Genomic DNA, 14,957 nt, shown 5'->3' on the forward strand with positions numbered 1-14,957 from the left:
TACCTAAACCTTACAAAGACTAGACTATTCACCAAGTACATTGAGGTGTTGAGCTTTAATTTGGTCAGTTTTTTAGGCAGACAATTCTACCAACTATTCTACCAATAAATTAGAAGCCATCTACTGAAAAAGATTTGGACTTCATGTAAGATCTTCACACTAGATCTTGAACAGAAATTATTAATTATTCCAGATGGTCTTACCTAGTAAAAGAGCTAAAAGTCAGTATGTGGTTCTTTTTATCAGATTCCCGTTTCTCACAAGCATCCTTACTCATCCGTGAACATAAAACTAGCTTGGCAACAACTGTTGTCTTTCCAGCTTCTCTACTGATTAGTGAATGATTAGCTTCTCACCAATTAGTGAATGAACAATTCCATGAGTAGCAGCAAGTCACATTTTCTGGTATTCAACAAGTTCTCTCTTGAAGTAGAATTCATCATATTACACCAAAAGCCTGAAATGAAGCAAAAAAACTTCTAACATTCAAATAACAATATCTGATTAACAGTAAAGCAACGGAAATTTTATTCCAGCAAGACAAAACAAGCTGAAGACAAAACTGAAGTCTCATTCTAGATTGTCTTTGGAATTGTAGGCAAAAAAAATAACCTTAAAGAAAGTTTTTTCTTTAGTTTTAATGACTCAGTAAATAATCAAAAGGCATATAAAAATATAAATAGTCAATCTCTGAAATCACACTCAAATTCAGTCTACTGTTGCAGTCTACAAATGGCAGTCTACTATTTCTTACAAAGTCTTTTGAAATGCATCCAGTGTTAGTGTCATTTTAGGGAACTACAAAATCAGTATAATACAGCACTTTCCTTTCCATACTTTATGTATACCTTCTTTTCAGTACACCCTAAAGATGGAAGACAATACAGGTAACTTTTTAACTTCTCAGTGAACTTTATTTTGGGTATCAGTTGTTGTACGAGGAAAAAAACAAGTAAAAGAATAACCTTTCCTTATAGCAAAAAATCACTAATCTACATTAAGTCATTTTCCTAATTCTGACAAAATTTCTTATCATGACTGTCCCCAGCAGAAGGCACTCAGAGCCAGAGGAAATTGTCAAAACAGAAAAGGCTTTACAATTTGAGAATTATCTTGTTTTTAGCATCAGTGTTGAAATATCTCCAAAAGTAACATTGATAAAATAGGTTTTCCTGTTTTTTCTTATTAGATGCTAATCAAAATTAGGTGCTAATTAGCATTTAATTCCAAGTTTCACAAAGAAAGAGCTCAATTTCTGCAGGCTTCTTTGGTTTCAGGCATTTCCAAAAGATCTTTTAAAAAAAGCTTTATCCCAGCTGATGACTATATTGAGATCACAACAGTTTCATCTGTTTTTCCATACGAATCATTTTCTTCATAGTGCATAGTCTCTGATGGCCAAGAATACGATTTTCGAAGCATTTTTACTGAATTTTCAAATGTTTCTGTATTGGAAATAGGACAAATACTGTTTTGAGAACTGAGGTTTTGGCTGCACGTGTATACAAGATCAGTTGACCCTTGGGATTGCAAGGCTTTATACTGACGATTCCTCAGAGTGTTATTTTCTTTATTTTTTTCTGAAGCATCCTCTTTCATCTCCATTGTGCGAGCTAGCATGTAACTAACTTTTCTCTGATGAGCCAAAGCCTCTTCTTTGTCATTTAGCTGTATTTATTAAAAAAAGAAAGAAAACAATGAAACTAATTTATAAGATAAGAACAAAGCACTCTGTGTAGAACAGTTATATTTCTTCTCCTGAGTACTCATGCTGAACAGTTAAAAAAAATACTAACCAAATCAATTAACATCTTAAGGATTTCATGAGGATTGTCTAGTTCTTCAACTTTCCTACAGTCCACACCTGAAGACAGCAGGCCTGATAATTTTTGTCCCAGACTTTTCTTGTTTCCTTGCAACTTGACATGTCCTAAGAAAAAGAGTTATTTTTTGTCTGAAACACAAATGACATGAACTCCAGTATCGCATAAGAAGAACAAAATTACTTTGGGATAAAATAGACACAAATAAAACAGCATTCTGATCTACCTCCTCTAAAAGGTCAATGCAAGTCATGGCTTCTTCTAGTGTACATAATATCATAATTTGCACACAGCACCACCCTTACCATAACTTAATGACTAAATAATATTTTCACAAATAGGGGCAAATAGAGAAGAAAGTTCTTTTTGCTATATGAAAAATACACTTTGGCTCTAGTGAAGCAATAACTCTTTGTAATCTGTTTTTAAAAACTTGGTAGACAGAAAAAGATTTTTTGATACAAGTTTTTAAAAAGTTTCTAAGATTTCTAAAAAGATTAAAATGCATTCAATTTATGAAATAGACGTATTGGAATATAAAACTTGGAAACAATGACACCAGTATAGGGGAAACAGATATGTATCCTGCTTTAGTATTACTTCCTGAGGGCACTCTAAGGAATCCAGAAGAACCACCAGACTCCTAAGCCTACCACCTCCAGGCCAATGGCTAACACCAGGATATATGGAGGTGGGTTCCATGCCTAATTCTGCTATGGTTTTGACTGTGACATAAACACTAAAGTACTACTCTTAATCTCTCTCTTAAGGAAAGAAAAGGATAATTACAATTCTTCCTCTTTTACAGAGTGCTTTGTAACTCAAAGATGACCATGATAAGTATAATTATTATAAATATATACTATATGTAGGTACATATATAATCAAAAACTAAAAATGTTCTCAAAAAACAGAAAATTTTGTATTCAGCATTTCAGTGAAAGCTTAGTATAGATTTCTTTGCATTTATACTCCTTCCATAAGTCTTATATAGAACTAATCTTTAAATAAAAATATTTAAATTGTTCACAGCATCTAAAACAGCCAGGTTAAACTTGCCCGGACATTAGCTTTTATATGTTGTTTTCATAATAAGCGTCTTTAATATCCAGGATGTTATTGTCATCCTGGATAACAGCTTATCTATTCTAAAATGTTTTTACTCAGATAATATAGTTCATGAATGCGTAATAAAAAAAGGCTACATTAAAAGCCTAGACTGATAACTCCAGTGTCATACATCAGTATTTATATAATGAATACTGTAACATTCCACTTATACACAGATATCCTATATCACATACGTGAAGCTTCTGGCAGAACTGCATGATACACTATTTAACGTATTTCCAGTTTTGACATATCTTTGCTCTTTTCTTGTCTCTTCAGAAGCCTCAGTCAGCAATTAAGCCAAAGCCATACATGTGATACAGCAAGCAAGTCTGCCTGTGCCACTTGTCAGCTAACTTCTCTATTCAACCGTAACAGTTGCACAACATGCCCAGTTACCATCCTCTTTCAGACGTCTCCAGCTTATAAATTTTGTTTCCTTTTTAATCTTATTCACTTCTGCAAGCCTCAGGGCCTGGTCCTTCCTCTGCATTAGCTGCTGCTCAAATGCAATTCTGAAGGCATCTGCCATTATATAAGCTTCATCTTTACTCTTCTTTAGAAGTTCAATCTGGTTATAATTCAGAGAAAAATTGAAGTATATTAAGCAATTTGAAAGCAATAGCAGATTTAAAAGGTAGATTAAGAGACAGGCTGAAGCCATTAACAGAAGTCAGAACTTTTATGTTATCAGATCACCACAGGGATGCTGAAGGCAGGCCTGGACAGGTAAAAGGGGATTGAAGAGAAGCCAAACAAATTTTAAATATATCTCATCAGGGAAGTGGTGGAAACCAAACTAAATGCTTTCTTACTACTTTAAGAAATACGTTTTGAAATGGAAATTGAAGTTCTTACCCTTCCCTTTCTCTGCATGGACACCACAACACCCATCTACACACTGCATTAACTGGCTGCAAGTAGCACTATTTATCTCCCCCTGCGCAGAAAAGCTTGAAAAGATCAGGAATATCCTGTACCAACTGGCCCTATGCACAGGAGCAAAAGAAAGGGATAATAACCTTGGTACAACAGGGACATAACAGTTCTTACTTTCAAAATTAGCATTTCAAGTGGAACTTCTGCATTAGGACCATGAACAAGGAAATCCATAATATCTAAAACTATAAGTTTAACTAAATTCTAAACTTTAAGAGCTTAAAAATCATTTTATTGACTTGAGTGTGATGTAAATAGTTTTTAGCAAGACCGGCTCCATGATCTGGCTGGCTGCTCAGCCTTGTAAATGCTGATGCCGACACAGGGGAAGAGGTGGAACACACTGCCAAGAAAGAAGGGAAGCCATCCCTTCGCTGGGGTAGCCCACACTCAGATTGTAACATTATACCTTTTCAGTGTATTTATTTTTTATATTTGAAAAATATGGGTGGAAGAAAATAGAAAGAGAGTAAGAAAAAAAATGAAAAAGAACTTTTTATAAGTAAAACTGATTTATATGATAGTTCTACATCAGCAAAAGTTAGGGTATTACAAACATTACATATTTCTGAAAAGCATTCTTGTTTTAAAACACATTAATTCACCTAAGCTGCAGGTAGGGTATTTCTGGCTTTATTTGGTTTTGCGCACACACCCCCCTCTGCTTGTTCACATTTAAGTCAGGCAGCATTACCTCTTGCTTGAGCTGTAGAAGTTGCTTTCGAGTTACAGCTGACATTTTAGCACAGGAACAAGGTTGCCCTCCAGAAGCACTGCAGGTGCAGGCTCCAAGAACTGCCAGCTTTAAATCCAAAAACAAATCACCAATTAAATAACTACCTGTACATACAAAACAACCCAAGAGATGCCAGACAGCTACCAACAAAACATCCTGAAACCATAAAGGGAGTGTAAGGGCCAGGAAAACCAAGCCATAAAGATTCAGACGTGATTTCTTTTGACTCAAAATGACAAGCATGAAATGTAGTTTTTAGCGCTAATCTCACATCTATCCCAAACATAGTACTTTTGAGCATACTAATTATGTCTATTATCTGTTCAAATCTAAACTCACTTTCACAAAGGCAGCAAAGGAGACAGGCTTTAAAAATTTCAGTTCCTGTTCATGTGGATAATTTCCATTACCCACATGGAAATGCTCAAGAAAATTGAGATGAAATAAGCAGTGTGCTCACACACACACACAAAAAGCCATGACTACATTCCAGGAAATCTGTATGTAAAGGTATCCCTGTAAATACTGACCCCACCAGCTGTCACTTTGAAGTGAATATCAAAGAAATAACGAAAGTCTTACAGTGTGATCTTGCCAGCTTGAACACTTCCAGAAACATTTATTAACGTTTCTTATGATACAGTCTGCTTTTTATCTTGTAAGCAAAGAAAATTTGGAATACAGACTTCCAAACAGCAGTCTGAAACATAAGACTTTGCAATGTATAAGACGGATTCTTGGTCATCCCCTTATGTTCTTAGGCAGGTCAGTGAGGTTACTAGAGCATTTTCCAGTGACCAGAAACTTGCTGAAATAGAATACTTGCAGTTTACTGGAAAAGATAACCTAAAGGCAAAAATTGTCAGCCTCTTTTGCTGCTCCCTGCAGACCTCATTAGTATTTCTTTTTTTCCACTCATTAAAGAAATGCAGTAGGCAGGGAATTAGGAATTAAAAGATTAGAAAGACATAAATAAGCATGCTGGCCTGTGAAAGATAGCCTGATGCTTCTTCTGTCTACTCTTTCTTTGCAAAATAGAAGTCACAGAGCACCAAAAACTAGAAAACTGATTCACAGGCACACAAGGGCATGTTTTCATTTGCTAGAACCAAGTCCAAAGAAACAGTTAAATAATCAGTAAGCAAAATTTAGCAACACGTATTTTGAATATAAACATTTCTTTGAGCCAGTTGTCATGAAAAACAGACTCCATACTTACTTCAAGACCTGTAACATCTGTAAGGTCACTTTTATTCCAGGACATATTTTGCTGAATAACCTTTTGTTGTTTCACATCAAGCATTGCAAGAAATTCCAAGCACTGCTGATTCAAAACTATGAAATAAAACAATGAAAATAATTAGAAGTTTTCTGTTCTGATCTCTCAATAACTGAGTTTAACTACACCCAAATGAAGCAGTTTTATGGCTCAAGCATCAATTTGGGAATATGATGAGACTACATAGATCTAGAAAATCAGATCCCAGTTGCCTTTCCTTCTGTATTTTCCCAGAGAAGATGACCCATTTACAGAGATACTACCTCATATATTACTTTTCCTCAGTATTATGTGCCCACCTCTTTTTTCACTTACAACTAAGTCATTTGCTCTTTCAGAAAAGCACAATATTAGGAAAATGATTATGTATTTCAGCTTTTTTTAAAGCTATGTGGAAGCTGAAAATAAGGGAAAGGAGCTTGAGCCATGTGACCCAACTAGAACTCTGTACCACCTGCACTTTGAAAAATTCCATTTTAAAGCTGACAAGCTAAATATCTCAAAGTTTATGCTACTGGAATCTTTAAGTGGATATGTTAAAGCCACCTCACGGTAATTTTCATTGTAGCAGGAGCATTCTGTGGCTGTCTTGGCCTAGTGTTCCCTCTTTCCAGAACATTAAGGAACACAGAATGGTTGTTTCTCTTCACACCCAGTGTGTCACCAAGCCAAGGAGATAAGATACGTGTATTTCCTTCAGACCTGATCTACTCTTTAAGCTATGCATACCCAACTTTTGCTAACGTTCTATGAATTTTTTAGTTTGAGTGACAACGTGACAAAGAAAACAGACACTACCTGTCTATTGAAAGGGGATTCCTGCATAGCCATTAATACCAGCTGCCATGAACATAACAGACTTATCCTGATAGAAAGCTGTAGTCACAGTTAAGTTCTCAATTATTGCTGAGAAACAGTATTTTAAGAGGAACAGCTATTGGTGGCTTACTTGCATTTTCAGATTTAAGAGTTTTAACTTCTTCTGTTCTCAGTTTCAATGTTTCCTTAAGAGCTGCATTTTCACAACATATCCTGCAGAAGTTAGAGAAAGGCTGTGTCATCTTTAAAACAATTATTAAAAAGGGCACTCAAATGAAAGAAGCCATTAGCCTGTTAAAACACTGCATCCAATGTTTCTGCAAATTCAAATTAGGATTGTTGAAGATAGAAGAAAAAAAATCAAAACTGAAAAAATTGAGTGTTCAGTTTGACATATGTTTCCTCACTTATAACATTTTTTATGTAAAAATTCGTAAAATTTTTACATATCAGTATCTATGCTAATTATGTATAGATACTGTTATACACAGTCCTGCCAGTCAGGGGTCACTAAACAACCTGAAACTGCTTCTAACTAGCTTTCTGAAAAAATATATATATATACTAGGTAAGAATGAACTTCTGTGCAGCCAGCATTTTTTGATGGGTGATTATGGTAATAGTATTTAAAACATAATCAACTTCCCATCACGAGGGCAAACAGCTGGAAACAATAAAATATTCTGAATAACAAAAAATACAGATCACACAGGAACTGGGGACCGCGATACACCTGCAGGAGTAGCTCTGTGTAGGCTCGGTCTGGCTGGCACTGAGCCAAGGCTAACGACCGAGGCTAGACCATGTCTGCAGAATCACTCCTAAGTTACCCACTCTGCAGATGGCTCCGCGGGAAGAAAATCTGAGAATTGCTGCATTCATATTGTGGTTTCTCTGCAATTCAGATAACACGCGTTGTTCAAACAGGCTGACCATTTTAATTAAAACACACCGTCACACAAACAATTTAAATGTGTCAAAGTACGTTCAAAGGTTTTGCAAGAGAACGTTAAAAAAAATAAAATTATTCATATGTAAACATAGCATACCAAAAACTTCAGAGCTTAACTAAGAGATGAGCTTAAGTATCACACTGCCATTAGAAACTGTTGATAAAATCTGTAATTGTGAACTCCTGAAACACTTGCTAGCAATTTCTTACTTCCATCAAAACATTAGATTGTTATTGAATGTATGACAATATGGCTCTGGTCTTAATTTTAAAAAGTAAATTCCCTGTATCTTTAAATACCATTCTAGTGAACAGCTACACTTTTAAGCTTTACAACATAAGAACATACAATAAACATTTACAATACATTTTTCCTTGGCATTTTGCTATCTCCTTCTTGAATAGAAAAGTGGCAATCTAAAGTCCTCAATGTTGAAGCAATTAAATTTTTTCTTTGTACATCTCTTCAGCTGCCAGTAAACATAGCATACTCTAACTTCAGGGTTTTGTTTAAAACTAACTAGTAACTTGAAATGTTTTCATTTGAACAAATAAAGGGAAATACACATTCTGCCTCATCTTGTTGTCTCAGACATCAAAAAGCAAAGCTGACCGAGCTCACGACTTACTGCTGCTTGCAGTTTTCTAAAGCCATGTTTCAATCTCTAGTTCTCAACAGTTAATACTAGTTTTGTTACTCCAAAAAAACTGGCAACACTTGCTGCTTTTTTAAGTTAGGAGAGCCAAAGGGTTTTTCAAAAGGTATTCTTTGACCATCATAACTAAGTTAAACAGGCAAAAAAGAGACAAAACATCTTCACAAAAATTTTCTTACAAGTGAACAATTTTAAATTATTGTCTTATTCTTTGATTCTATTTGAAAATTTTAAATAAAAATCTCCACTAAAATAACTGTAACTCTGATGGATAGACTTCAGAGAGATCACTTATACCTTTAAATAAGTGCAGCCAGCTGGTCAGTTTTCAATGTCTGTTATTGTATTATTTATTTAGTGCCTCTGGCTTCTTCTGCTTGCCTAACGAGGCAACACCTGCTGTCAGTACAGAAAACTCTTCTTTAAACAAAGAACCAGTTGACCAACCTCTCTCAAAAACATTCCATTTTACCCATGCTCACGCTCATACTTACAATGCAAAAAAATAAATAAATAAAATAAAATGGTATTTCCATGTGCATGCACATACCATTATTTTCTATGCCCCACTTCCATTTAAAGCAAATAAAGACAATCTGGTTCCAACTGGCTAACATAATACGGTAATATGACTGAACTGAAAACTCAGCCTAACAAAGCCAACCTATATACACACTAAAGAACTGAGAGTTATTAATTTTAGTAGTTTTAATTGAAACATATAAATGTGACTAGCATGAAAAATACATACACCTTCCCAAATCCAGAAAGTTAGGAAAACATGAAAAAACAGAAAATCTGATAAAATGAAATGGAGAACATAAGAAAGATAATACATAGCATTCAATGCAATTAAAAACCCCAAACATACATAGCATGAACAAAATACCTGTCATATTTTTCTGTCCATGTCTCTTCTATATTTTTAAATCTATCCTGATCAAACTCAATTTCCCATTGCAAAGTATTTATTTCCTGTGGAGATAAAACAAACGAGCAGCAGTTCATTACAAGCCTGACAATGAAAGTGAGAGATGTGAACTGATAGTCCTGAGTTTCGCACTGACAGAAATTTGGCCAGCCAACAGTGACAACAATCTATATTTATTTATTTATTTTAAATAAACGTGGTACCAAACACCAGAAAAGTTCCCATCACTAGTCTATGAATTCTGCACCACATTGAATGAGCTAACAGCTGCAGTGGCTTATGACAAAAATAAATTCATGCTATCATATTTTCCTATTTTAAAAATGCCTCCCTTGCTGTTCTACGGAAAGGCCACATAAAAAATAAATAAAATATAAATCTGAGATTAACAAAGTAGCTCAGTGTCTTCTTCCTCCTCCTCCCCTTCTTCCCTATTAAAATTGGGTACTCTTTCCTTAGGCTGTTTGGAAGTTTTTAGTTAATAAATTATACTGAGGAAATAAAGCAACTCAATATAAACAAAACACTGTAAAGCTCATAACAAAGACCAATCAAAAATACAGAAAGAACTCAAGGATCTTTCAGGTATTATCTGTACACAGTAGAGGATGAAACCATTCAGATCAGAACAGTGATAAATTAACATTTTCCCTTTCTACCAAAGAGGAATAAGAATACTTTCAAAAAATCCAAAACTAATGTTAGATCCGTATCGATTTAAAAATACAGTACGACCACTCCTTATTCCATAATAAACCAGGTTAGGAGCAATGACCTATTATGATTTTGCATGGAAAAAGGAAACGTTTGCACAGGTGTAAAGAAAACTCTTAACTCTTACCTTTTCTAAAGCTCTCTTTTCTTCCTCAGTTTTTTGAAGCATTGCTTTTGTATGACTAGTGGCTTTATTAAATACTGCCTGTAAAAAAAGCACAAATCTATCAAATACTGTAATTAAGTAAAGCCATATTTTCAATTTTACATCACTGTAAATCAAAGTTCTTGGCTAACCAGGAGTGTGAAGAACTACAAACACTAGCAGTTCACTTCAAAGTCCCAGTGGGTTCTAATTTCAGGACACTAAGTAGCTAAAGTGCATAACAAACTGTGTTTCAATCTCATAGTCTTTTCTATTCAAAAAATTTAGCATAATTTGAAAAGAGATCATGTCTTCTTTAGGGCTCTTCCACATCACAAAATCAGCTCTCAAAAGACTTAGTTACAACATACTTATAGCTTGACCTGGGCATAACTTACTATGAATGTCCGAGGGTAGAAACCAGCAGAACTATAAATGGGTTATGCAAGGAGGTTAAAAAACAGCAATTGATTTCAACATCATTGATCATGATAGTAAACAAAAATACTGTAAACCATGAACTGAAAACATCTCTGCTTTGCAGCAGAATTGCCAGCATTAGAAAATCCATAATGTAAAGGACTGCAAAGAAGGCAGCATTCCTTAAGTCCAACAGCTAGATCCTCAAGGATAAAGTATGAGATTTTGCTACAAAACTGAAGTTTCCTTGAATAACTGCAATGGATCCACACAGAAAAAGTACTAAATCGTAACAGCCAAGTCTGTATACACCTGCAGATTTAATGCTTTAAATTACAGCCCTGGGAAGTATCTAAGCTTTTAAGGAGTGGCAGGAAGACCTTTTTTTGTTTTCTTTCCTTGACCACTAAGTAACCAAATGATTTCAGAACAACTCCTACCACGCTCTGTAGAATTCTTAGGGCTTCATCTTTTCCTTCAAGCTGTCTTTGAGAAGCTTCAAGCTCAACTTTTAAAATTTCAACTTCCTGAGGCAAAATAAAATAGGAACACTGAGTAAAAGCAAAGACAATCCTGTTAAAACATAACAGCAATGTAAAATTTGTCCTCTTCAAGCAACAACCTTCTCTTGTTTGCCTCTTGTATAAGTCTCCTGTAACAGCTTGTGACGAAGAAATATTAGCATTGCATGCTAGAGCAAAATCCTTAGTGAAGAATACTTGTAATTATTATTTTCTGTTCTCTTCAAGCATGTTTGCAAAATAAATTATTAGATATTGCAGCTCTGTCTTGCTAAAGAAACACCTACTCATCTCAGAAAAAAAACCCACAAAAATCCACACAGCATCTTGCGCAGCATTTTCACAAGAGCCTAACTACAATTAAATAAAAGCAATACTAGTCTTTGAACAGTCAATTATGAACTTTCATTTTCTCCTGTCTTGCTTACTTATATGCTTATTTGAGAAAAGGAGGAAAAGAACTGCAATCATTTCACAGACCACCCTCTGATACCTTGCAGATCACAAAAGACAAATCAGTTCCCTGCTCAATGAAGAATTCAAGTACCTTAGTATTAAAATAATATTTTTCTAAAAAAAAACCCAAGACCAAAAAAAACCACTGTTTTTCTTCTTAGTAATTCTAACCCGTGAAATACAAATGCAAACACTATGCACTAGATTTCTACTTTATACTCAGTTTCCAGTGTCAGCATCCTCTAACTCATTTTGTAGAATCTTTTGAGTTATGTGAAGTTTAATTTGAAGGAGTACATAGAAAACTCACAGGACATGGGATCTCATTCTCTCCCAGATGTGCTCTCAAATTCCTGATACAGAGGCCCAGCTCCTTATGCAAGAGAAACTACTGAGAAATTACTTAAGCTAAAGGGAGTTGAACACAGTCAAACTCCTGAAGAGCACTAACTAGACCAAAAGATTGAGCCCAAGTACTCTTATCCATTCACCCTCCTAGAACATCTTTATTTTCTTGTGAAATTATTCTATTATGAAATTAATCTAAGGGCTACTGTTTCATTCCTTGCTTTTTCATATTGATTTGTTTTATCATCTTAAAAAGACGATGCTCAGCTGAAAAGGGCTAGGTTGGGTATTTGGTTTTTTTTAATACGAAATGCAGATTTCAAAAACAGCATACTTGGTGCTGTTACTAACCTCTAGAGCATCTCGAAGTTGTTGCTTTAGTTCTTCATTCGATACTTCAGAATTAGACTCTGTAAGATGGATAAGAGAAACTAAAATATGAGATACTAAAATATTTACAAAAGAAAATATGAAAGTTTGCTTCAGCCTGAAAACAGGGAACATGCAGAGGTGAATTTTCAGCTTTGTGGTTTTTTTCTTCTGGGGCTAATAAGCAGATTTAAGAAATACATAAATAGTAAACTCAAATACATTTTCCTCACATTTAAAGAGCCAAGTTGGGGAAAAAAAAGAAAGATCAGTTATAAAGAGATCTAAAATAAGCAGAATTTTAGGTTTTTCTTCTAAAAAAGGAAAAAACAGAATTGCCATCTTTTCTCCAAAAAAATTTTCTTTTTTTGGGATTCTTTTTTTAATTGTAGCTTTTCAACAATCAAAATCAACACAACAGTAGTTAGCACTGTGTAGAAGTACTCACGATTTTCAAGAGACCAAGATGAAGGACACTGGTGGAATATTCCATAAAATACAGTGCTCCTTTAAATAAATGGCTACCATTGGTACAATTTTTCTCAAACTGAGCATCACAGAGATATATTAACATGCAGTTTCCTACTAAATCAAAGTCAGATTCATGTGGGCTTAAGTCTTGCTTTCATGGAGATTGTAATGCAAAAGACCTAGATCTAAGATAGCATCATACAGAGCACTGACAGAAGTACAGCGAAACCAATTGGAACTACGCTGTCTTTGTAACATCTTCTCAGTAACGCTGCTGAAACCAAAAAAGAATAATTACATGGGTTAGCTTACTGCAGTGGGGGGAGAGGATGGTGGGGACTTGCTGTAACGGAGAGAAATAAACAAATCATATGGAAACACTTTGGTCAAAATACTAAAAGTGTCTAAAAAAAAACTAAAGGGAAGCAGAAAGTTAAATTGTAATGAACAGCACTATCTGTATTTTATTTTATTCATAGTGGTGCTATCCTCACAAAAAATTGAACACCAACATTGAAAGAACAGAGACATGCAGATTATAAGAGTGACTTCTTAACCTCAAAACTATGTCAATCCAAATTTCAACTAAATAGCAAACAAGATTTTAAATACTTGACCATGAACTCGGTTCAGATACTTTCTCAGGGAAACAGACCAGGAAGCCAAACAGGACAGTCCCCCACCATTTCATATATATATGTATATGTATGTATGTATACACACACGTACATATATATACACATTTTATATATATGTATATACGCATACTCACACACACACACAAATATATATGTGGAGGAAAAAAAAACAACTCTGCCTGCCCCCGTCAAAGGATTCTTTGCTAAACGTCACTTTCAAAAGGGCCACAGACTGATGCATTGAAAAGAAAAAGCTAATGTAACGTCCACTTCTACTTTTAACATTTTGGGAGGAAGAGCTAGGAGCGGAGACCACTTTACTGCCTCAGTTGTGTCGAGTATTGCCTAATGTGACACTAAGCACGCAGTGATTCAAAATGAGGCCTTAAGGCTACAGAAGTTAACCTGTAAGACTGCATTAGATCTGAACACAATGCACATTAATATTTCAGAGATTTTAAGTGTTCTTGTGAACAGTTTGAATTCAACTTGATAGCAGCTTGTGAAGTAGCTGAACCGCTCAATTTTGCAAAGAGAGATTTAGAAGATGATGATGAATGGTGAATAATTAACTATAAATTAGTCTTACCACAGCTATTTTGTTGGGTCCAACTAGTGACTACAACTCCAGGCTTTTCGGACGATCCATCATAGGAACTGTTTTGTTTTGAACAGGGAAGAACTGCAGCATCATTTTCATCCCCTCTCTTTGTTGACAAGAGAGAGCTGCAAACCTTTGCAGACCCTTTCCTAGATCTAAGTGGAGAGGAGTTTTGTAAATTTTCCGCTTCATAGATGCCTCCAGGTCTTCTCCCAAGTCCATTCCCCAAGTCTCCACATGCCATGTCATCCTCTTCAGCGTCCTGCATCTCCTCCTCCCCCCCCCCTTTTTTTTGAGGGCACTTCACTTACTGCGAACAATGTCTCTTCCAAAACAACAGATGTTTTATCTAGGAAAAAAAAATCCTTAAGTAAAGCAGCCAGACAACATTAAAATTAAAAATCCAATGCATTTAACACATGGCTGCATCCAGTACACATCCAGGCTCACAGAAAACATCACTGCCACACGCCTGGATGTTAAATATTAAAATATTTAGACTTTCCAGCTGCAGATGAACCCGCTAGCTTTAGGGGACTCGTTCTGGTGACCTGAAGGCAAGAGCAAAGGAAGTGGCGATGGAGGTAAAGCAAATGCAGCCGGAGCAGGACAGCGATGCGGGAACGTCTGTGAGAGCTGGAGCGCCCAGGGCCCCGCCAGCAGGCCGGCGCCTCACCGCCCCACACACCTCCCTGCCCCGCGCCTCACCTTCCCCACACGCACCTCGCAACCCCACTCACACAGCTCAGCCCCGCATCTCACCTCAGCACCCCACACGCACCTTCCCCACGCGCGCCCCTCACAGCCTCGCACCGCACCTCGCCCCGGCCCCGGCCGCGCCTCCCCGCCGCCGCCGCCGCCACCCTTCCCGCCAGGCCGCGCGGTGCCACGCCGGAGGCGGCCGCCTGCCGGGGACGCCGGCCACCCGCCGCCACCGCGCCGCCCGCTCCGCTCCGCGCCGCCCCGCCGCGCCGAGCCCCAGCGCCCCGAGCCACGGCCCCCGCCCGCGGGCCCCGCCGCGCCCTGCCC

At 36.6% G+C, this 14,957-nt stretch overlaps 1 protein-coding gene across 1 annotated transcript; it reads right to left on the reverse strand.

Moving 5' to 3' along the window:
- Nucleotides 1-888: 888 nt before the first annotated feature.
- On the reverse strand, nucleotides 889-14,635 carry CCDC125 (coiled-coil domain containing 125). Its single transcript, XM_067315924.1, has 11 exons — nucleotides 13,917-14,635; nucleotides 12,201-12,259; nucleotides 10,965-11,051; nucleotides 10,087-10,164; nucleotides 9,204-9,289; nucleotides 6,837-6,919; nucleotides 5,828-5,943; nucleotides 4,567-4,674; nucleotides 3,333-3,504; nucleotides 1,797-1,930; nucleotides 889-1,668 (listed from the first exon to the last, which is right to left on the reverse strand). Exons 1-11 carry the CDS (start codon nucleotides 14,194-14,196, stop codon nucleotides 1,324-1,326), a joined length of 1,548 nt encoding a protein of 515 aa, XP_067172025.1. The 5' UTR covers nucleotides 14,197-14,635; the 3' UTR covers nucleotides 889-1,323.
- Nucleotides 14,636-14,957: the final 322 nt, after the last annotated feature.

The sequence above is a fragment of the Apteryx mantelli genome, chromosome Z, assembly GCF_036417845.1.
Source record: "Apteryx mantelli isolate bAptMan1 chromosome Z, bAptMan1.hap1, whole genome shotgun sequence".
NCBI classification, from domain to species: Eukaryota; Metazoa; Chordata; class Aves; order Apterygiformes; family Apterygidae; genus Apteryx; species Apteryx mantelli.